General features: G+C 40.3%; 1 protein-coding gene across 2 annotated transcripts in view; it reads right to left on the bottom strand.

Annotated features, from left to right (window-relative positions):
- Nucleotides 1-24,745, bottom strand: part of ATR (ATR serine/threonine kinase) — an 80,069-nt gene that overhangs the window by 20,506 nt on the left and 34,818 nt on the right. For both annotated transcript variants that reach the window (XM_054040051.1, XM_054040052.1), the window contains exons 22-37: nt 19,861-20,067; nt 18,326-18,439; nt 17,945-18,060; nt 17,341-17,461; nt 15,274-15,411; nt 12,248-12,455; nt 11,549-11,727; nt 10,366-10,530; nt 9,129-9,220; nt 8,417-8,508; nt 7,640-7,817; nt 5,843-6,019; nt 5,274-5,433; nt 4,559-4,738; nt 968-1,110; nt 289-386 (exon numbers count right to left, since the gene is read on the bottom strand). In XM_054040051.1, the coding sequence (XP_053896026.1) occupies nt 289-386; nt 968-1,110; nt 4,559-4,738; nt 5,274-5,433; nt 5,843-6,019; nt 7,640-7,817; nt 8,417-8,508; nt 9,129-9,220; nt 10,366-10,530; nt 11,549-11,727; nt 12,248-12,455; nt 15,274-15,411; nt 17,341-17,461; nt 17,945-18,060; nt 18,326-18,439; nt 19,861-20,067 (2,368 nt within the window). The remainder of the gene's footprint in view (nt 1-288; nt 387-967; nt 1,111-4,558; nt 4,739-5,273; nt 5,434-5,842; nt 6,020-7,639; nt 7,818-8,416; nt 8,509-9,128; nt 9,221-10,365; nt 10,531-11,548; nt 11,728-12,247; nt 12,456-15,273; nt 15,412-17,340; nt 17,462-17,944; nt 18,061-18,325; nt 18,440-19,860; nt 20,068-24,745) is intronic.

Raw genomic sequence — 24,745 nt, forward strand, 5'->3', positions numbered from 1 at the left:
TTAATTCAATTCTGAGGGGGGTTATAATCACATGTAAAATGCTTTTAGGTGACATCTGGTAATGTATAACTTTTTTTGCTTTAAATTATGCAAATTTTTGGGAAAGAGTTTAAAGTTCACCAGTTATATACTTTGTGCATATAACCTCAGGCACTTTCTTGTTTTAGTCCATATAATGGATTGGGTCATTTTGGCTGCATTTCAAAATACATGGCAGGTTTCACAGCTCTTTCTACATCCTTTTATGAAAATGTAACATAGCAGAAAAACAGTACTAAAAAGTTCTACCTTTTTCATATTCATATGCTTTTGCTCCAAAGTCAAGCCACAGAGATAACATTCTTGGCATTGACTGATAGATGAATTGGTTTCCATACTGTAAAGACCTGCAATTACATATCCACAGCTATAATTAAGATTCAGCCTTTTATACCATATATTTAAGAATGTGCAAACAAACGTAGAGCTTTAAAGTGATGTACATATCTATTCTGATGTTTATATGTCTATTTTAGGCTTTTGTAATGTCTGTTACTGTAATATATAATGCTCATTAACTGACATCCACAGGAATTATCTGCATCTATCACTTAGAAACTTGCTCCAATCAAAAGCACAAAGATAATCATCAACTTAGTAACGGCTAGCCTTGTCTCATTTCATTTTGAAACAGCAAACACCAGCTCATTTTAAATAGATGAAAACATAAGAATCTAACAATTAATTTCTCTATAACTAACAAAATTAAGACAATATATAATTAATACAGAGCTGGAATAAAATAATTTTTCTACAATTCCATGCTTCTTCTTAAGAATTATTGCAGAAAAATTTGAAGTCAGACAGAAATACATAATTTTTAGCATTCAAAAACAAGAACAATTTTTGGAAAATGAATTGGTTTGATTATGTTATCAATATAATTATCTTTCTAAGAGACCAAAGCAAAGACACTATATCATCTAACCTTCCAAAATGATGAACTATATATCTAATCAGATCTCCCTGCTTCTCCATCTTGTTGTCAGTTACCATAGGCATCAGTTTATCGTAGTATTTAGCAAGATAAAAGTGTCCATCCTCCCATTCTGGCAAGAAAAAAGTAACATCCTGCAACAAAAATGAAAAAAAAAGTTATCTTTCTTGGAAGAGGATTTAAAATAAGACAGGTTTTGTTTTTATGACAGAAAACTTTTATTATTTACCTCTGTGCCAAGTGGGTATAAAAGAGTATCACAGCCAATCAGTAGTAGGGTTACCATATTTCAGCAAGCAAAAAAGAGGACGGGAGGAGCCCCGCCCTAGCCCCGCCCCTGCCCCTCCCACTTCCCACCCCCCTCAGAACCTCCAACCCTCCCCCCGTTCCTTGTCCCCTGACTGCCCCCTCCTGGGACCCCTGCCCCTAACTGCCCCCCAGGACTCCTCCCCTTACCTAAGTCTCCCTGCCTCTTGTCCCCTGACTGCCCCAACCCTTATCCATACCCCCACCCCCACACAGACCCCTGGGACTCCCACGCCCCATCCAACCACTCTTCACCCCCTGACAGCCCCCCCAGAACTCCCAACCCATCTAAACCCCTCGGCTCCCTGTCCCCTGACTGCTCCGATCCCTCTCCCCACTCCTGCCCCCTGACAGCCCCCCCCAGAACTCCCAACCCCCCACCCCCACACTCCTTGTCCCCTGACTATCCCCTCCTGGGACCCCTGCTCCTAACTGCCCTCCAGAACCCCACCCCCTACCTAAGACTCCCTGTTCCTTGTCCCCTAACTGCCCCCTCCTCAGACCCCCCCCAACTGCCCCCCAGGACCCTACCCCCTACCTGTACCCTGACTGCCCAAAACCTTCTCCACCCCCCCAAAAAGCCCCCCCCCCGAACTCCTGACCCCCCCCCTTGACTGCCCCCTCCAGAACCTCCCTGCCCCTTTTCCTGCCCCCTGGCCCCCTTACCCCGCCGCTCAGAACATGGTGTTGGGCTCTGTGCGGAACTGGACACGTGGCTGCGCTCCCCAGCGCAACACACAACCCAGTCCCTGCCCCTGCACAGTGCTGCCCGAGGGGGGCGCGGGGCTGCAGGGGAGGAGCTGCCGAGGCCGATGCAAACGGCCCGGCCGGCTCAGAATGCGGAGCGGGGGGAAGGGAGGAGGAGCTCTACAGCTGCTCCGGAATCTAGCCCGGCAAGCTACAGGGGGAAGGGCTCTGGCTGCCAGAGCCCCAGGCGAGAGGCTGACTTTCCTGCAGCCCTCCCAGCCGCACCTCGTTCTGCCTGGGGGGGAATCCCGGACATTTTGAGTGATTTACAAATTCCCCCCCCGGACGCTATTTTTAACACAAAAAGGAGGACATGTCCAGGTAAATCCGGACGAATGGTAACCCTAATCAGTAGTGCTTTATATCCACTCTGCACAGGTGTAAGTGACTATACAAGGTACAAGGGAGAGAGGTATCAGATCATTTGTGTCTGGTTTTGGTCCACCTCCCTGATTTGGTGATAAGACAGCACAAAAGGATCCTTATATGCAGTGTTGTTGTATCTCTATTGGTCCCAGGATATTAGAGAGACAAGGTGGAATAAGTAATATCTTTTATTGGATACCACCTGTTGGCAAAAGAGACAAGCTGCTTCTTCAGAAATCTCAGTGGAACTCGAAAGTTTGTCTCTCACCACAGAATTGTTCCAATAAAAGATATTACCTCACACACCTTGTCTGTCTAAAAGATCTTTGAGGATATTCCCAATAGGGGAAATTATAGTTTATTTAAAACTAACATAACCAAGTGTTTCACTACAAACCGGACGTGACTGCTTTTTTTCCCCATTTTTGACTAGTGAAACACCAGAATCGTTCATTGCTTCTCTATTTCTTTTGTAAAAGTAAGATCTTCAAATAAATGCAGCGAATTGTGTCACAGAAGTTAGAGGGGAAAGAGTATATTAAGAGTATATTCTGTCTGACAATGCTGAATTGTTCCCAACAGTACCTTTTCTAGCATTCTATATATTATTGGCAAAAGAGCTTCTCTCACTTCTCAGTGAAGACTACCACATAGCCTAAGACAATGGTTCCCAAATTTTTCATGGCGTGACCTCCTTTGGGCTCACCTCCATTAATGTGACCATCCCAAAGTTTTGAAAGGGGAGGGGTCAGAAAATTAAAACAACAAAAAATGCGTCTTGCCACCAGAGGTTGGGGGGTTACAGAATGAACCCACCCCCACTCACCCCTCAGCGGTGACTCAGCTCCCTGCTCTGGGCATTGTGACCTTGCCTCTGGTGCACAGGTTCGTGTCAGCATCGCTCAGTTTTGGCCCAGCCCCCGATGGGGGGCAGCCAGGCTAAATTTGAGTGAGTGGCATTGTGACCCCATGCTCCAGGCTGCAATGCCTGAAATGGGGAGCCAAACCCAGCCAGCCTTGCAGGACAGGAGCCACTTCAACTGGGACATATTCTGGCTTTCTTGAATTTTCTTTTCCCCCCTCTTTTTTCTGTGTCTCATGGCAATTTGGGACATGTTGGGTAAAAGATTTCAGTCAAAGACTTGAGAGTCAGCCTACAATTTCCTTTCTTAATTCCATACATTTAGCCTATTGGGTTGGATTCTCCAGTCCACTAACTTCATAGTCTATTTAGTACCATAAACAACTTGTGATCTGAATGACAAAGCTATTGACAGTGAAGTTTGTGATACACTTTTTAATTTTTTTTTAAAGCAATATTGCAGGAATAGGGTGGCACTAAAGGTAAGATTCAGCTGTGCTCGTCCTGCCACTTGGAGTAGAACAAAGGTGAGGTGTACCAAATAGTTCAGCAACTCCAAAAACATAGCTCAATGCTGGGATTCCACTGCTTTCCATGTCGAGAGCAATGTGAATTTGATTTTGAGACTCTCTCTATGCTTACTTTTCTAAATGACTTAGCTACAGGATTATTATTAGTTCTGTAGTAAGACAGAAATATGAATGTAGAACATCTCAAGTGTAAAACCTTGAGCAGGCTTTTATTTAGACAAGCATTAGAAAAAATGTTTGATAAACTGGTGATTCAGTAGGCGACACTATTCTTTCCAAGTCAATATGATGTTCTTGGGTCCTGTGCTCTTTTCTAGCTTTCCAGAGGGTGGTAGCATCACCTCCATGACACTCCCACAGTAAGATTAAGGAGGATCAATAGACATTCTCTACACTGGACAGCGAGAGAGCACTATCTGCCAAGCTGTCCCTTCAAAGTAACCCAATGACATACCGGTGAAAAATTCCAACCCCTAAATCCGTTAGCAAAAAACCACAAAATTATTCCTCATATTACTCCATTGACTTCAAGGACACCAAAGATAGGTTTAGCTCTTGTTGACAGTTACAAACTTATGTATCAAGAGGTTTAACTAAATTATCCTAGACTGTAAGCTCCATAGGACAAGGACTGTCTTTTTTTACTACATGTTCATACAGCACCTAACATAGTGAGGACTATATCTCTGTTTGAGGTCTCTAGGCGCTACTTTAATGTACATAATAAATTATGTATGAATATATGATTACTAAAAACTGTGTTGTATTCACCTTGTATTTTTTCATAACTGCATTGCTTTCAAAGTTGGCAGTTTCTTCCATAAATCTGCCAACCAGCAACATAGCCCGACCGTGGATTAGCTGACTTTTGGTGTCAGATGCCGCTTTATTCTCAGGAAAACATAATTCAACTCCCTTCTGAAGAACAATGAGAGCCTGATGCACTTCACCCTTAGAGAAAGAGGGAAAACATTCGTCAACATATGCCTTTTGTTTGTTTATTTTAAAGAAACAGAACAGCTTACTTTTACTAACCAAGAAAAAAAATGTTATGTTCACAGCTGTAACACCTTGGGGACAGGTAAGTAAAAGTCTTGATTTATGATTGCACAAATGAGGCTCCAACAATCCCTTTAGCTTTCTCTACTGAAACATCCACCTACCGTCATCCATTAAGTCACTGATAAATACTAGTTTCAATAATAAAAGTTACAGCATCTACCAATTTTCTTCATTTTGTCCATGAACTAAGTTTAGAAACTTCCATTTACTGCATGCTTGACCTCCTTCTCAGTTGCACCAGCAGTTCAATTTACTACATTTATTTTAATTGCATTTCTCAAAACCACTAGCACTCAAGAGTCAATTCATAACTCATACAAATGCATTAACATTACACATTTATTGTACTTTTGTTTAAATTAAATACTTACTTTTACTCTTTTATGCATCTTAATTTGAATCATTTCATTTCTTTTTTGCTTACCTTGGACCACAGCCACTTTGCTCTTTCTATATACAGTTCAGATAGCGTGGATTCCCCAGCATTCAGAAGAGCATTGTATGCAGTTTGGTGATGACCAGCTTTTCTTGCAACTCTGGCACTCTGGAGCCAACATTCTCCAACTAGTTCACTGTAATCCTGTCTGTGGTGATTTTTTCCAAAACAAAGTTCCATTTATAAGTGCTGCCATTACAATCTCAAATACGTATAATAATGTATTGAAATAAAACACAAATAGCTTAACAAACTGTTTATTACAAAGAAAGTCACTTTAAATAAACATTCATAATACTTTTATTCTCTGTTGTTTATCCCCCCTAAGTCTGGAAATAATTCTTTTTCCCTGCTGATCTCATCCTTTCTCACATGGAAAACACTGCTTTTGTCTTGTATTTGAAATTTAACAGGGCTGTTTTTGTTTATAATGTAAATTTCAGTAGATTCTTACCATAACTCACTAATATGTGCAATACTACTACTACTGAATAAGAGAAAAGCTAGTATTCGATTGATATGCAACATGGAAGGATAAGAAATAATCATAGCTTCACCTTTTATTGAGGCTAAGCAAAGCCCTTCTGAGTGCTAAGATGGGTTCTTTTGCTCTATAGGAGTTCTGTGTCATTTCTATACGAGCAATCCAGTTCAGAGACTCTTTACCAAGGTCACCATCCATTTGCTGAAACAATGGTATAATACTGTGTTCCAGTTCACACAGCATATGTAACCTATGGTGAAAGGATACGGAAATGTATTTTAGAAATTGTTTGCCATTTTCAGTTACATGCATCGTATGTTTAGCATTTGTCATTTCATTCCCAAAGCTGACCACATGAATAATCCAAAATACCATGCTTTCTTAAAAGAAAATACATCAAAAACATCTAAGTTAGTGAACTGGTCGCTGTTTTCTCACCACCTCCTCTCTGAACAATAGATAAACTGAGCTCAGAAGCAATGCAGTGTGCTAAGTATGGGCTCAATCCCACATTCCTTCTTCAAACAAAACTCTCACTGACTTAAATGGCAAATTCACCTGGGTAATGAGTGCAATATTTTTAAAACAATTATAGCCATTTTTTTTTTAGCAATAATTCTTATGAAAATATAGCACCACCATTAGAATAACTTTTATAGAAATGGTAAAAGATCCTTGTCACTGTTGAAATTCCAAAGTTAAGAACTTAAATAGTTCTTATTTCTCATTAACTAGTAGACTAAGTTTGGAGAGTGTATAGCTGACGTGAGAATAATGACGAGATGAAGGCTTGTGAATAGTCAAGAGCAGGGGTCCCCAGCGCGGTGCCCGCAGGCGCCATAGTGCCCGCCGAGGCGTCTAAGTGCACCCACGTACTGGCCGGCGGACGAGCATCCGCTGAAATGCCTCAGAGAAGCAGCGTCATCCAGAGGTGTCGCCACCGAAAGGCTGCCGATTTTCGGCAGCTTTTCAGCGACAACGCCTCTGGATGACGCTGCTTGTTGGCGACATTTCGGCAGGGACGCCTACTGACATTGTCGCTTGTCGGCAGCATTTCGGCGGATGCTCATCTGCCGCCACAGTCCTCCGTGGCTCATCATCTGGCACCTGCCAGACAAAAAAGGTTGGGGACGACTGGTCAAGAGCATTTGGAAATGTAGAATTCTTTTGAATGGCATCTTCCAATATAAGCATAAAACCTATCTGGTACATAAAACAGAATTTTTGTTTAAATTGAGTTGGCAAGCAAGTTAAAATGTATATTTTACGTGAAGCCACATGTCTTCATTGCCATGTGGAGGTATAGGATATAAAAAGATAATACTGAACCTTTTTCTTATGCAACTTCTACAGCATTTTAAGTTAAACTTCAGTTCACCTACACTAAACTGCCTTTATAGGAAAATAATCTCTACTTGTGTTGAGTCTAGAAATGAAGGACCAAATTCTGCTCTCAGTTACAGATGTGTAAATATAAAATCTCACTGAAATTAGTGGAGTTAATACACTGGACTAAATTTCAGGTTTTAGCTGTAGTGTTTTTAGGGCAGGAATTGGTCTGAGGTGTTCATTTTCTGACATGCATATATGAATTCGCTTGCTGATTTTTTGATGAGAGTGCAACAAAGAAAAGTTATGAATATTTCCAAGGGAGATATAACACAAAATCTCAGTCAATCAGGAAAGGTTTGCAATTGGTATTGTATATGTGTCTGTTGTCAGAAAACACAAGACACCAATAGGTCATCACCATTTATCATTGAAAAGAAAGAGTTCTTACTGTTGATTACATGAATGAGATACATGCATTTTAAAGTGAGTTCTTTAGTCCTTGAACACAATGAAGTGGTATACAGAAGCCACAAAATACCTGATAATGTGTTCATATCCTCGCTGATAGGACCCTCTTTCAAAGCTTGCTGCTGAGAGGGGTACAATCTGCTCTGCTCGAACAACTTTCAGTGTCTCATAAAAAGCTGCTGTGTTTTTCTTTTTGGCTGCTAACAACAATTGTCCCAGTCTGACACTCCAAGTACTGGACTTCACATCTAGGGAACAAAGAATCAGAAATTGCATTTCATTAGCTGCTCAGGCAATACAGCATAACCCATAGGTGCTGAAAGTAGGGGTGCACCCTCTGGCTTGAAGTGGTTTCCATTATATACTGGGCTTACAGTTTGGTTCAATGGCTCTCAGCACCCCCAACTACAAAAATTGTTACAGCATCCCTGTCATAGCCTGTCAATAATGTAACATTTGAGAAATGTTTAGTGGAAATTCTTCATCAAACAAACTTTCATCAGAATTGGTCCAAATAGATTTCAAAAAATTTATGACAACATAAAAAGGAGTACAACTTTAATATTTTATTATTCCCAAGAGATTTCAAGCAATTTGTGCCAATATGTGCTTTTAGAAATCCTATAGGTGGAATTTTCTGAGGAGCCTAAAGGGTGTTTGGCCTGAAGAGCCCTTGAAAATTCCCGTCATAAAGGATCAGACACATTTACAAAAACTGTAAAGTTAACACCAGCTGATATTTCACAGATCAAGAAATTTGCAACAAATGCCTTCTGGTTGAAGCTGGCCAAATTTGAACATATATAATTGCACAAAAATGTTCTCATTTTGACATCTAGTTTACTACCTGCAGCCAAATAATTTTCCAATAAATCCCAGTGTGTTAGTTTCCAGGCTGCCTCCACTCTATATGTGTTCAATTCAGATGTCCACTCCGGCCTATAAAAGTACACACACAATCAGAACACAGTACAAAACCAGCCAGTGCTATAGCCATTATATTTTCTTGGCACAAAATGCATTAGTTCTACATTATATAAACTAATTAACTCTTAAACAGCAAAACCCCTATATTACTTGAAAATCAAAGGTATGTTAACTTGCTATGAATAACATTAAGTAAAAAAAAATGTGATCAATTTATAGTAATTTGAAAATGACATCCCATAAACTGAGTCTTCAAATGGTATATATACTTTACTAGGAACATATTTTATGATAAAAAAAGGATGAACTTTCTGGTCAAAATTCACTACTGTGCAAGGAAAACTGTATATTGGAAAAAAAAACATAAAAAAAAAGAATAAGTATGTGACAATCAACAATATGCTAACAATGAAGGATTCTTTTTTCCTTGAATAAATTAAAGCATATATCTATCTGCACTGAGTATTATACACAAAGGAAGTAGCAGTATTTCAGACAGTGTTGAAATCCAGAAGTTAGAGAAATTTTAAATGTTTTCATTTTGTCCATAAAATCCTATTTCCACACTTCTAGATACACCTGCAGTATTAGAACTTTTTATTATTCAAACAGGGGTTGTATTAAATTATTACCTGTTGGCAAGCACTCCATTCACCTGAGTGATTACAGTAGATAACTGACCAAGACCTAACATGGATTTCACTACACCATGATAATGAATGATCTAGAAATGCAGATAGAATAGATCAAAATACACATTGCGTATAATCAAGAGATATCATATTGGTAGCTTCTGGGTGCATGTACATCAATTTTGTTTTTTTCATTATTCTTTTACATTTTTCTTGTTATGAATATGACATGGAAAGAAAAAAGTTTAAATAATTAAATTATCACAGCTAAAAAGAATAACCAAATTCACGCCAAAAAAATCAAATTTGGACAGAACTCCCTGGAAAAGAATCTCAGCTGATATAAGTAATTTCTAAGGTGTGTTTCAGAACAAAGTAAAACTCGTTTTTTAGTACATATGTTTGAGAACTGCTAGGGAAAGTTGTGAACAATAATGTAACAAACTCACTGTCACGGAGTAATATACTCCTGTGGCCCAGCAACCCAGGGGCTAATGCGGGTACTGCCAGCCAAAGCTGACTGACAGCCTCAAGGCAGCTAGGAGAATAAAAGAGCTAGGAAGCAGAGAGGCAGGGCAGCTGCCAGTGGAGCAAGCAGGTGGAAGAGGAAAACTCTGACAGCAAGCTGCTGGGAAGCTGTGCAGAGACAGAACCCTGAGAAGGGCCGATCGGATCAACAGGCTGAAAAGCCTACAGAGATAGAGACCAAGAAAGGTAGGAAGGAGCTCACGGCACAGCAGGAGTTATGGAGTCCTGATTCTGCCTGTCTGGCTTAAGGGCCCTCAATTGGAACCCAATGGAGTGGGCGGGCCTGGGTTCCGCAACTTATTTCTCAGAGACTTGAGAACTGAGGTTTCCAGACTCCGTGGGGACCAGGACCACATGACTCCACCAAGAATAAAGGAAAAATTCCTGCACCTCACTGGGACTCAGGCAAAGGGAACCGACTGATTCCCCTGCCATATCAAGCAAACTATGGTGCAATCCTGCATTTGGCCAAAGGGGCCACTGTTGCATCAACACACTCGCCCCCATACACATCTCAATTTCACTTTTAAATTAAAGGTGTTTGGAAGCTAGAGAATGACTTGCTCCAGTTTGCCAAGTATTGTATATAATAACTCATATACAGTCATTGCAGCATTATAAATGTTCATATTTTACATATATATTCTAAGCCTCTATCATTATATTTTTTCACCTTTTTGTTGGATGATGAGTGTGACTTTCATTTTACCTGGTCAGATTCCAGCTGAATAGCCCTGTCATAACAAGCTGTGGCATCTCTCAGCAAACCAATGCTTTCATGTTCAAGGATTTGTTCTTTGAGAGATGGCTCTGCTTTCCGAATTGCGCTTACCCCAGCTACTCCATCTGGTTCATGCATAGCAGCATATAATTTCTTTTTTTGAACATGGAAAATATTACAATTGAAAACATAAATCAAACACAGTGGTTCAACTATAAAGGCCAACAAAAAGACATTTGTATAATGTGTTAAGAATCAAGCATGTTACTTAACTGTCATGTAAAACTGCTCCAAAGCAGAGTTAGTTACAAGTTATGACTCTAAGACATCACATAACTGAACAATAAAATCTTTAGACATCTTAGGAGATTTTGCTGGCCAAACTTCCACATGAACTTCAGTCATTCAGTCATTAATTTTCATATGTCTCAGTAACAATAATCTCATGTTACTGAATGGGTACCATATCAAATTTATTTGAAGCAACTTACACAAAGGATAAAATAAAGTACTGTATTATGCAGTAAGTTGTATAATACAGAGTTGCAAATGCATATGACTCTTACACATCACAGAATGAGTGTTCTAGATTATTTTTCAAATTAGGAACTCATTGGGCAACTTCAACCATGAGAAGAAATGAACTCTAACAGGAACTCAGCTAACATATAAGTTAACTATGCCACTTGAAAATAATTCTTCATCTTTGTAATACCCACGGTGTGCACTCTTCCTCTATTTTAGCATAAATTACTTCACTTTACAAAAAGATTTCATAATTGTAATATTTTATTTATGTAAATCATGATTAGCTTTTATTTATTTTAAAAAGAGGGTCACGTTCATTGAAAGACAAAATTGCTCTTTTTTGAAAAAAGGAGCCATTTTAGTGATAATTGTAGATTTTTATTTAATTTTCTTGTTTTCTTCTAATAAAGAGAAACCTCCTCCAGCTTATCACATAAACAGACATGATGAGCAGGGGGAAACAACCCTTGCTACTTGAAGATAGGTAACTGTCTATTGATGCTTCAGACAGCAACAGCATAACCACATCTGCAATCTTTGAGAAAAGACAAAGGGAGGGGTAACCTTAAGTGCTGACAACTCTAAACATGGCCCACGTCTGTTTTCATATTCATTTTAAATTAAATAAAAAATTAATTAAAACCTGCAAAAATCCAAGATGCTCCTGAATATTTTGTTTCTTTTCTGTGATGAATGATTCAAAGTGCATTACAGCCCTTGTGTATGCTTTAGAGCGAAAGGAAGCAGCAGCCAATGTATCCTGAGGTATGAGGTCTAGAAAACGTGTCACACTTTCATATTCTGCATAATCCTCACTTGATGCTATGGAATAAAACAGTTTAAGAAGTTTATCATCCAAGTTTCATTTATAAAGTTATCATTAAAGATTAAAGTTCAGTTCATCCATTACCCCAAATTAATCATTTAATTAAGAATAAAGATTCTCTCTTCTATAAATATAATTTCTTAAAAGCAGTGTAGCTGCATGTTCTTAAGATTTTCAAGGCATCATATATAGATATATACATATATAAACTTAAGTGTCATAGAAGATTTCTAAAAATAAATTCAAGATAAAAGAAGAAGTCTTACAACATCTGTTTCTTAATTTATGAATCCATAGGTTTCTCAAAATAGCAGCTAGAAAACACAATGAGGATGGCAAGGGGATACAGTGTTAGATTGCCAGTAGTATGGACTTAAGAAATCATAGCAATAGTCTAACGCTATCTTGGCAGCGAAGTTCCATTCTTATGTGGTCCTAATTTGAAGGGACATGTCTAAATGTTTATTTTAAGAATACAAAATTCCTTTTATATACAATACAAAGAACATCACTAACCTTTCAGATCCCCTCTGTCTTTGCTTGACTTACTAACAGTTTTCTCAGCAATAAGCATCTGGAATTTATGTCTAGCCCATTGTGTTAGATGATCAAGCATGGAAAACACTGTCTGTGTACTTAGTTGACTCAGATCTGATGCACTATCCTGGAGTCTTCTAGTGGACAGGTCATCGTGTTTAAGAACAGCCATGATTTCTGCATACACCTACACAGAGGTTAATATGAAAAAAATCAAAACATTTTTAGTTTCATCATAAAGTCTGCAAAATATTAAGAGACAACAGATGAAACAGAGGTCAACCTAGAAATATTCAACATTGTAACAGCATTTGTTAAGTATTGGCAGTGTTTTTGGGGCAATATAGAGTTCTTGCCCCAAGGGCCTAAAGAAAAGAAAAGAAAAGAAAAGAAAAGAAAAGAAAAGAAAAAAGACACAGGAAAGCATGGTGAAGCATTTTGAACAGCTTTATGAAGAACAGATTACTGTTCAGCTAAGTGTCTTCAGAATATAGGTAAATAAATGGTGCTTCCATGCAAGTTAGACACACTCTAACTTAAGTAAAATGACTAACAAGATGACTATTGGTTAGTGGATCATGGGATGGCTAGTTTTAATTTTATTTTTGCTTTTATTGGGGTTAATGAAATGTTGCTAGATCTGTTGACCAAGATGTAAGTATGGGTGTGTGAGAAAATATTCCCTTCCCAACACCCCAAATACACACATACACATGAGGAATTTGGCAGTTTATAACAGATAAAACAATGGAAGTTTCCCCAGAAATGGAACATGCAAGTAGGGACATCTTAACTAACTATAAGATTATAAAACATAGTTAAGTCTGATTAATTTGCAATTCCCTTCTCAGAGTTTTGTAGGGCTGGAAGGGACCTAAAGAAGTCATCAAGTCCAGCCCCTGTATTGAGGCAAGTAAACTAGGCCATGCCTGACAGGTGTTTGTCCAGCCTATCCTGAAAAACCTCGAATGATGGGGATTACACAACTTCCCTTGGAAGCCTATTCAACAGCTTTACTACTGTTATAGTTAGAAAGCTTTTCCTAATATCTAACCTAAGTCTCCCTTGCTGCAGATTAAGCCGATTACTTCTTGCCCTGCCTTCAGTGGACATGGAGAACAACTGATCACAGCACTTTATAATACCCCTTAACATATTTGAAGACTTATCAGTTTTCTTTTCTCAAGACTAAACGTGCCCAGTTTTCTTAACCTTTCCTCATAAGACAGGTTTTGTAAATCATTTATAATTTTTGGTGCTCTCCTCTGGACTCTCTCCAATTTGTCCACATCTTTCATAAAGTGGACACAGTGCTCCAGCTGAGACTTCACCACTGCAGAGTAGACTGGGATAATTACCTCCCGTGTCTGACATACAACAATCTTATTACTACACCCCAGAATATTAGCCTTTTTCACAACTACATCACATTGTTGACTCATATTCAATTTGTGATCCACTCTAACACCTAGAACTTTTTTAGCACTACTACTACTTAGCGATTTATTTGCCATTTTCTAGTTGTGCATTTGATTTTTCCTTCCTAAGCGTAGTACTATGTACTTGCCTTTACTGAATTTCATCTTGTTGAATTCAGACCAATTTGTCAAGGTCATTTTGAATACTAATCCTGTCCTCTGTGCTTGCAATCCCTTCCTGCTTGGAGTCATCTGCAAACTTTAGAAGCATACTTTCCTCTGTTATCCAAGTCATTAATGAAAATACTGAATAGTACCAGACCCAGGACTGATCCCGGTGGGACACCACTATATATGTCCTCCCAGTTTGACAACAAACCATTGATAACGACTCTTTGAGTATGGCCTCTCAACCAGTTGTGCACCCAACTAATAATAATTTAATCTAGACCACATTTCCCTAGCTTGCTTATGAGAATGTTATGTGGGACAGTGTCAAAAGCCTCACTAAAATCAAGATACATCATGTCTACTGCTTCCTCCCATCCATTAGGCCAGTACCCTGTCAAAGAAGAAAATTAGTTTGGTTTGGCATGATTTGCTGTTGAGAAATGCTGGCCACTCCTTATAACCCCACTATCCTCCACACGCTTACAAACAGATAGTTTAAAAATTTGTTCCAATATCTTTCCAGGTATCAAAGTTAGGCTGACTGGTCTACAATTCCCTGGGTCCTCTCTGTTTCTCTTTTTAAAGATAGATACTATGTTTGCTGTTCTCCAGGACTCTGGGACCTCATCTGTCCTCCAGTTCTCAAACATAAATGCTAATGGTTCCAAGATTGCTTCAGCTAGTTCCTTAAGTACCCTGGCATGAATTTCATCAAGCCCCGCTAACTTAAATGCAACTAACTTTTCTAAATATTCTTTAACCTGTTCTTCCCCTATTTTGGCTTGCATGCCTTCCCTCTTCAACATATTCTACAGCAATATTAAAGGCCAGATTCATTCTCCAGTTTCTCTCAGGAAAAACCAAAACAAAACCCTCAAAACCGCACGCACAGAAATGGAACCCAGTCTGCGGGCTTCTAATAACAAGAAGTCCACACAGAAAGGTTGTGGTACAAAACATGCATGAACTCTGCTCTACAGGGGGACTTGTGCTCAACCAGCTTTTCCCCTAAAATGGAAGTCATGGCCAGGTCAGGGGAAATTAGAGGACAGAGCACCCTGAAGATGCACCAATCCAATTTACTGCCTGGGCAGGGTGCGGAATGCCTATTTCCTCCTTCTACAACTCTAGCTCCTGATGCTGCTGCAGCTCTATTTGGATACATAGCCTCCCCGCTTCTGAGGTCAAAGCACAGTAGACTACTCAGAGGAAATAGTTTCTCTGTAGAGCTGATGCACCACCTCTCAGCAGTAACTTTTAAGACTTACTCAAAGCCTGGCTGAACATTTATATTATTAATACAGAAGAGTGTTAAATACCTATATATTGTTTCCTTATATTGAGCCCTTCAAATATACTGCTATGCTGCTTCAATTTTAATTCTTATGAAGAATGTACAGGAAAACATCATCTTACCTCCTGTTGGTCCTCCTGATTGCATCCCAATAAAACATAGACAAGAATGTGTGGAAGAAGGTAGATCGTCACTTTGAAGTCATTTTTCATCATAATACTGCAGCAGCTGAAGACTTTGCTGGCAAGATCATGTCGCACCTGTAACAAAAATTGTATTTTTCAGGAAGAGTGTTTTTTGTAGGTAAAATGTATGTGGCTAGCAGAATTGTTGAAAGTTTTAGACAACATATAAAAATACATTTCTTGTTACTGCTGAAGATAAACTATCCCATCCAATTTATTGGTACCTGATACACTCAGTCCAACGAACCATAAACAGATCATCAGATTTATACTTACAAAAGTGAGGGACTATCGTATGTGGGAGCTATGGATATAAGGAGGGAAATACATCAGCAATGCTACTGTCTGAACGTTTTCAGGATTGGCACACTAGTATTAGCGTGCCATTGTGGAGTTGTGTCTACAAAGAATTTCTGGAGAGCGGGGCTCTTCACGCAGCCATAAGTAGAACCCCTTCCTCTGTCCTACAAAGATGCCAAGGGAATGGGGATATAAATTGTGATAGACCCAGGCCAGTTGGGAACAGCAGAGTAGTAGAAGGCAGATATACTGGCCACTGGATAAGCAGTTTTCAGTTCCCTGACTGACCAAAGCAGGGGCTGCTCCTGGCTAGGGTGGACACATGACCCCAATTAACCTGCAAAGAGTCAGTTGAGGCTGTTAAGCACCTGACTCTAATTAAGGCCCCTCTGATACTACAAAAGGGCTCACTCCAGTCAGGTCAAAGAGAGTCAGGGGAGAGGAAGTGTGGCTGAAGGGCTGGGTAATGCAGACACCCTGAAACCACTGGAAAGGGAGCCCTAAGGTAAGGGTGAAGAAGATGTTGAGAGAGAGAAGCGGGGGAGCTGTAGGGAAGAGGCCCAGGGAAATGTAGCAACTCTGGCAGTAAAAGGTCAGTTGCCAACAGCTGCTGCCAGTAGGGTCCCCGGGCCGGAACCTGGAGTAGAGGCCGGGCCTGGGTTCCCCCCAACCTGCCACTACAAAAACACCTCCTGGGAAGGGAAGACAGGCCCCTGTCAGGACAGGAGACTCAACTGTTCTTGAATAAGCCTGTAGGGACAACAGCGATTGTGGGAGTTCTCTCACCAACCTCCTTGCTGGCTTATGATGAAAAGAGCTCAGTAGACTGTACTCTGGCCCTAAAGAGAGAGAAGGGCTATGTGGAGGGTTGCAGTGAGCCTCTGATGCTAGCATAAACCGCCTGGAAGTGCAGGACCCACGGGGATAAGGTCAGAGCTCTGCCACAAAATCTATTCATACTTTTGTCAGCAGAAAAAGCCACTGTAGCTGGTGAGTTAGGGTGGCTCCCTTTTAGTGTGGTTCATTTAAAAACAAAGTTTTGAATGTATCACTTACATATGATGGCATGGGGGTGGGTGGGAAAAGGAGGACAACGTAGATGGTTTCTATGTGCTGGGATTGTGTAACTACAGGGATATGAAAAATGTGACAGGCTTCCTTCCCTACATTTCTGAGAAGGAGATTTGAGGTTTATATCTTATCTCAGAAACACCTGAGATATTAGTGCTCCTGGCAACTAATAACATATTTTACATTTCTAAAATCTACAGAGAGGTGTTAAGAACTTGTTAAAGCCAAAAGCTTGAAAGAATCTTAACTATGGTGCTGCCAATATGCCTCCACAACAAGTGACAGACCTAGAAACAAAAAGTTCATATTATACATAAGGACTGTGGATGGTTATATGGGTGTGCCTTGGTGATACAAAAAGTGCTGTAATTTGTGCTAAAACCATGCCTGTAATCAAAAAGGCCAGTCCCTCAAAGGGCCAAGTATCCTTAGCCTCTAGTGATTGCAATGGATGTTAAGCGTACCAAGTATCTCATCGAATTGGGCCTAAGTGAGATTTTTGCCCATAGTTTTTTCCTCATTTCTTTAACAGACAGGATTTGATGAAGACTAAATATACTTTCCACACACATTTGTATACTAGCTCACCAGTTATCTTTTCATTCAAATGCATATAGCACACATTGCAATTACCTTTGTTATAAGATAACCTGCCCAGGTTGCTGACCACTCTGCAAAATTGTTGCCTAATTTGCTTAAGTAAATTGGCTTCTTCATCTTAGACCAGTTTACAGCCTTCTGGTAACTCTTGTATCTGTAATTTTAAAATCCAAGTTTAGTAAACAGGTACTGTTTTCCTATGTGGAAGAAAGGACCCAGTCCACAAGTAACCAGGAAAGAGTTGAAGTTAGCTTCTATGTTTTTGTAAGGATCAAAAAATCTCAAGCATACAGTATGTAAAAAGGCTTGACTCCTATTGGAGGTCAGACCTGTACTTTAATGAAAAACAGAGATAGGGATGATTTCATGGCAGTTTTTAAAATCTCACTCTGAGGACAAACTGCCAGGCCTGAATGTGTTATCTGTGCACAGAATATTTTTCTTTGTGATTTGCAAGTCACTGAAGGATTTAAATAGTCAAGTGAGAGACAAGTCAGCATTATGCAGAAAGAATAGGGCTATATTTGAGTTTTATACCTATGCACACTCTTCCAGGGAAGTTGGCAAGAGTGGCATGCACATAAACAAAACCAAATTATTGCTAACTTGGAGAAAGATTTATTTCAATGACACATACCGTGTATTTAAGTGAGGTTCCAGTATTTCTTGAACATGCTCAGGAAACCTCCTCCAAAGCCTGGAGCCTGGACAGTCAGTGTTTGTCTCTCTACAGTCATAGATGGCTAGTAATTCCTAAAAATGTATTAACAGAAATACCATCTTTAAAACTGCAAATTACTCAAAATTCTAGTAGCCATATGGGATTTGAGGAGTTAAAAACTCTTACAGTATCCTGAATCACATACTAAGCCCACCAATATTTTAAGTGAAATATTAGAAAGGTCAAATATATAAATATGTTCCTTAAAAATATTTGTTGTACAGATTCTGCATTTCAGTGCAACAAAGAAAAAATTCAATAATAAAAACAAATGATCTAACAAACATGCTGCCTTACCTGAATGGCATACGCTGCAGAATCTTGAGCACGAACATTATCCGCATAAGCCATGAATGCTCTGGTTAGTTCCATTAATAATCCATGGCCAAAATTTGGGTCCTCCACTCCAGCCTCAGTAACAAACAAAAAATCAAATTTATTTAAGAGGCTGGCTACTGGCTCAAGAAAGAACTTTAGTCTATCACCTTTGGAGCCTGGTTTCAAATTGGGGTTAGATGAGAAAGGAGGCTGATGTTTGATATCTGGCCCACAATTCACATTCACTTTCAAAGGGACCTGGGGACCTAACTCACTTAGACCCTTTAGAAAATCCCAATCTGAAGGAAAAAAGCTCTATGCAATATACAGTGAGAGTAAATTTTCAGTTTCTGTGGAAATGGATTGAAAATTAATTGGTGCATGGCTTTAATCCCAAACTCTACACGTCACAAGACTACGACAATACTGACAGACTTGCGAGTCTCTATGAAACAGCCCCAAGTTTGGAATAGCAGGCATGTTCAGAACTGAGGTATTTTGATAAAGTTTTGGTGACTGTTGCCCACACCATGACTAACTCAAGCCAGTACTATTAGTCCTTCACTTCCATGAGCAGTAAATTCACTTTCAATTCATGGTCAAATCCTGAAAGGTGCAGAACATCTACTGAGCTTTTGCCACACCCAATGATTTCAGCAACTCTTAGGGTTTAGCCCTAACTGAAATGCTTGAACAATTCCTAACAAATGGCATTAGTCATTACAAAATATAGCACAAATCAAAATCTTTATTCATGAAAGTGAGTTACTGACAAAGAAAGAAGGCTACTGCTATCCATACTTGAGATATTTCTGTACAAGTAACTTTCACAATTGCTGTCTGCACTGTTTAGCTCTAGACAGCGCTAGGAGCTTAATTTTCAGGAAATTTCTCCACCCACAAATTATGTATTTTATAATGAAGACATTCATAGTTAAACAAACCCATACACTCCATGTCATTCTACTTACATTAAACCACATTATTTATTTCAAATGTTCATCCACATTCTCCACTGGTCTCATATTTAGACATAAATTTTACAAAATGGTGCCTAGGGACTGAGCCTCATGACTCCAATTAAGGTTACCCAGAGCTGCACAGCTATGTCCCTGCGTAATACTTTATAAATGCATCCTTCGGAGTTGAAGCATAACAGTTTTCTGACACTCAGAAATGTTTACATGTATAATGAAACGCCAGTGTCACTGATTTGAAAAAGTATCCAAGTTTTGTTTTTAATTGAATTATAAACTGATTTAGTCTCTCAAGAACTCTTTTTTTAAATGTCTTAAACAGAGCATTTTGTGGAACCACCAGGGATGAGTATTGAGATTCGCTTACCCTAAGTCAATTAACAGCTTTTAATAAAACTTGATGCTTTCAATTTGTGCCATTCTGCAACATTTTACTACCCAACCAACTATTTAATTCAATACAACATTTCTCTTCTGACTGCAGTTTCAAAAGTTCACAGTATCATATGATAGAAACTCCAATGTAATACTCCTTACCACAAATGTAAAATTATTTCCTTGGGTTTCACTTGTTGAAAAGTCCAGTCTACCTGGATCTATGGCTCCCAGCTCACCTAAACATTCTCCACAAAGCAGTCGGGCTTGAGAGTTTGCATCCTGACAGCCAATTAAAAGCACAGTTACTAACTGGGAGATGACTGGCTCCACAGTTTCACTGTCTGTTGCATATTTTATCAATTTTTCCTAAGAAATTGAAAGAGGAACAGAAAGAAAACAAATAATCAATTATAAGTGTGGATATAGCAAAGTTTATCTTATGGAGAAACAACAGTAAAAGATCATCTTTCCTCCATATTTCACCATCCCATAACCCTTATGTTTGTCATCTCCTGCCTGTCCTGTTTAATTTACGGCTCAATTCTTGCATCGTCTACCTGCACTGCTTACTCACATCAGAAGTAAATGGTGGTACTCATGAGAATAAGGGACACAGGATCTGGCCCTCAGTTTGTCTCCTACTCGAGAAGTCTTGCATTATCTATAAAGAATCGCACACTTCTATGGTACTGTAGAAACAAAAATTTGATTTGTGGGGACTAGGACATGGAGCCTGGTTCCAATACATTAAACAAAACCAATATTGTCCCACACATTACTTTAAACCTTATTTTTATCTATTTAATTTTGTTAAATAACTTGTTAATCACACAACTGCACATAATTACAGGAAGGATTTGTCCTAATGAGAAATAACACAGCACAATATTCCACCACAAAAGAGAGCTAATCTGACAGCCATTTTATTAATGTATCAACACAACAAAAGTCATAACACACAAGGACAATTTACAATCTCTTATCTGGCTTCTTAAATTAGAGGAAATGCCTTGATATTACTCATGCCCATCTGTAAATAGTTCTGGCATTAGTGAGTTCATATGGATGAGAGAATGTATTCCCATCAACCACTTTGTAACTATACTTGTGCACAATATGGTTGAGTTAGAAAATGCAGCAAAGGGCTGAAGTGTTAAATGCCGCCTTTGTTTCAGTTTTCACCAAAAAGGTTTGTAGTAAACGAATGACAAACATAAAACAGGTAGGCTCTGAGGCTAAAATAGGGAAAGAACAAGTTAAGAATTACTTAAAGCAGGGGTTCTCAACCTTTTTCTTTCTGAGGCCCCCTAACATGCTATAAAAACTCCACAGCCCAACTGTGCCACATCAACGGTCTTTCTACATATAAAACCAGGGCCGGTGTTAAGGGGTAGCAAGCTGGGCAAGTGCTGACTTAAGCTATGGTGGTGGTCTGCACTAGAAAATTACATTGTTTTAACTACAGCACTTGGGGCTTGAAAATCCACATCCTGGAGCAACATAGCTAAGCTGGTTTAAGTCTCTGTGTAGACAGTGCTAGGTTGATGGAAGAATTCTTTCGTCAAATTAGCTACCACCTCTCAGGGAGGTTGATTACCTACGCTGACAGGAGAACCTCTCCTTTCAGCCTTGGAAGTATCTATTCTGAAGCACTACTGTGGCACAGCTACAGCGGCACTGTTGTAGCGTTGAAGAATAGACATACCTTATGCTGATGGGAGGGGTTCTCCTATCACTGTAGTAAAGAATTCTTCCATCAGCCTAGCGCTGCCTACATTAGGACGTATGTTAGCTTAACTACATTGCTCAGAGGACATAGCTGAATCCATCAAAGATTCTAATGTAGACCAGCAATTAGTCAAGTTAGATGTCTTTAAGTTGGCAGGGGCTGATGAATACATCAAGGAATACTCAAGGAACAAGCTGAAGAGATTGCTGAGCCACTAGTGAGTATCTTTGAAAATTCATGAAGGACCAAAGAGATCCCTGAAGACTGGAAAAGGGCAAATATCTATAAAAAGGGAGGAAAGGACAACCCAGGGAATTAGACCAGTCAGCTTAACTTTCATACCCCAAAATGGAAAGAATAATCAAACAATCAATTTGTAAGCACCTAGAAGATAAGGTGATAAGTAACAGTTAACATGAATTTGCTAAGAACAAATAATGCAAAACCAAGCTAGTATCGTTTTTTGACAGGGTAACAAGCCTTGTGGATGGGGGAAAGCAGCAGATGTGGTATATCTTACATTAAGGTTTTTGACACTGTCTCACATGACCTTTTCACAAGCAAACTAGGGAAATATAGCCTAGACAAACCTACTATAAGGTGGGTGCACAACTGGTTGGAAAACATACTCTGAGTAGTTACCACTGGTTTACAGTCAAGCTGGAAGGGCATATAAAATGGGGTCCCGCAGGGATCTGTCCTGGGTCAAGTTCTATTCAATATCTTCATAAATGATTTGGATAATGGCTGAGAGAGTACATTTAGTTTGTGGACAACGCCAAGCTGTTAGAATACGCAAGTGCTTTGGAGGTCATGATTAGAATTCAAAATGATCTGATAAGTCGAACGTTGGACACTACTTGAGCCTTTGACTGACTAGCCAGTCGTCTAGATAAGGGTAGACCTATGCCCCTAACCTCCTCAGAAAAGCCGCCACTTCCACCATACATTTTGTGAACACCCGCAGAGCTGCAGACAGGCCAAATGGGAGGACCGTGAATTGGTAGTGTGAGTGGTTCACTACGAATCCAAAGAACCTTTTGTGTCCTTGATATATCGATACATGAAAACAGGCACTCTTAAATTGAGGGCGGCATACCAGTCTCTGGGATCCAGTAACGGGATAATGGATGCCAGTGTGACTATGAGGAACTTAAGAAAAAGATAGTTGTTTAGCTGATGCAGATCTAAAATTAGTTTGAGACCTCCCTGGGCTTTTGGGATTAGGAAATAATGGGAGGAGATCCCCTTCCCTCTTAACATTCTGCAGAACCTCTTCCACTGCTCTCATATGAAGGAGAAATTAAACCTCCTGGACCAGAAGCTCTTTGTGAAAGGGGTCCCTGACGAGGCATGGGGAGGAAGGCTGAGAAGGAGGGGTAGAAATAAAATGGCGGGCGTATCCACTTCCATCGTGCTCAACACCCAACAGTCCGTGGTGATATGACCATGAACTGAGGAAAAGGAAAAGGCGGTTTGCAAATAAAGGAGAAACAGGGTCTGGAATCACAGAAACTGGTATAGCGTCCTCGAGTGTCCCATTAAAACGCCTGCTTAGAACCCCAGGCATTGATGTCGAAGTAGAAGGGGGTGGTGGCCTACGCCTTAAACCCCTGCTTCTCCTGATGGGCAGCTGGGACAGAGTAATGGAGGGGCTGTTGAGGCCTGTAGTGCTGAAGGAGCTAGGGTGTACAATCCAAGGGACTTAAGAGTCGTTTTTAAGTCTTTTAGACCATGAAGTTTCGCATCAGTCTGTTCTGAAAAAAGTGAAGCTCCTTCGAAAGGCAGGTCTTGAAGTGTCTGCTGGACCTCCTCCTGCAGGAGTCCCGAAGACTGTACCCATGAACTCCTGTGCATGGCAACTGTTTAAACCATGAACCTGGCTGCTGAGTCAGTCGCATCCAAAGCAGCTTGTAAAGAAGCCCTCACCACCGATTTTTTTCCTAATCCACTAGCAAGGAGAACTCTTGCCTGGTCTCTTGTGGGAGTAAGTCCTTGAATTTCTGCATAGAGTCCCACATGTCAAAATCATACCTGCCCGGCAGCATCTGCTAGTTTGCAATTCAGAGTTGTAACTCCCCCCTCCCCCTGGTAAAATAAACTTTCCTACCAAATAAGTATAATTTCTATGAGTCTTTTGATTTTGGGATTGCACCCTGATGACCTTGTCTCTCTCTCTCTCTCATTGGCAGCAGATACCACCAGGGATTAACGGAAGGAGGGGAAGATATAGGTATAAAGAAACTCATAACCCTGGGTGGGAATAAAGTATTTTCGTTCAGCCCTTTTTGAAGTGAGGGGGAGGGATTGAGGGGTCTGCTGCAAGGCCTTAACAGGGTCCATAATGTCTTCACTGAGAGGCAGGGCTACTTTTGAAGAGCCTGCTGCAGCTAAAATGTCAACTAAGCTATGGTAGGATTCTTTCACTATCTCCACCTGTATGCCCAGTTTTAAGGCCACCCTCTTCAACAACTCTTGGGGAGCTTTATAGTCACCTGAGAGAGGCAACATACCCCCTCCTGAGACCACCTCGTCTAGAGAAGAGGAGGCGGCCAGCACTGGCTGTGGAAGCTCTTCCTCTCTTTCTGCATCAGCTAGATCCTGTTGAGCAGGCTCTTGCTGTTCAGTACTGGACTCGGTACCAGAATCCAGATCACATGGTACCCCAAGGGGACAATGCCGCCCTTCTTTCCGAGGCCACCAAACAGGAGCGTCTGGAATAAGCCTTGGAAACCGGAGGAAAACCCCACAGGTTCCAAAAGGGCCAATGGACTGGTGTAGGTCCCCAGTGAGCTCTTGGCCAACCACTTGATGGTACTCCTGTGCCCGGGACCATAAATAGGTGGAAATGCCTGGAAGAGCAGTTCTTTGGATGGAAGGAGTAAGACCCAATCTCCAACTCAGAAGATGATGAGTCTCTGTCTGGTGACCACTCTGGTGCTACTCCCACCGGTGCTAGAGACCAGTGCCATGGCGGAGATGTCCACACTGTGGCAAGCATAGCTGGTTTCCTTTTTGATGGTTCAGAAGGGCACAGTACCGAACTATGGAAGAATCCCAGAAGGTTCCCTCCTGTCCACCAATAACATCGACTTCTGTACTGCTGGCAATACCGATACTGACAGCTACTGAAGGTCTCTGGCAGCAGCAAACGCCTCCAGTGTGGTCGGTATCGAGACAGTATTAGTACCTCGCTGTGCCACAGATGTAGACAGCTCTTCCTGTACCGGATTTGAGAGTGTCTGCATAGGTGCTGGCATCAATGGTGACAACTTCTGTGGTGCTGAAGTAGAGAAGTGTTTTGGCTGAGATCAA

This window comes from Malaclemys terrapin, chromosome 9 (assembly GCF_027887155.1).
Source record: "Malaclemys terrapin pileata isolate rMalTer1 chromosome 9, rMalTer1.hap1, whole genome shotgun sequence".
NCBI classification, from domain to species: Eukaryota; Metazoa; Chordata; order Testudines; family Emydidae; genus Malaclemys; species Malaclemys terrapin.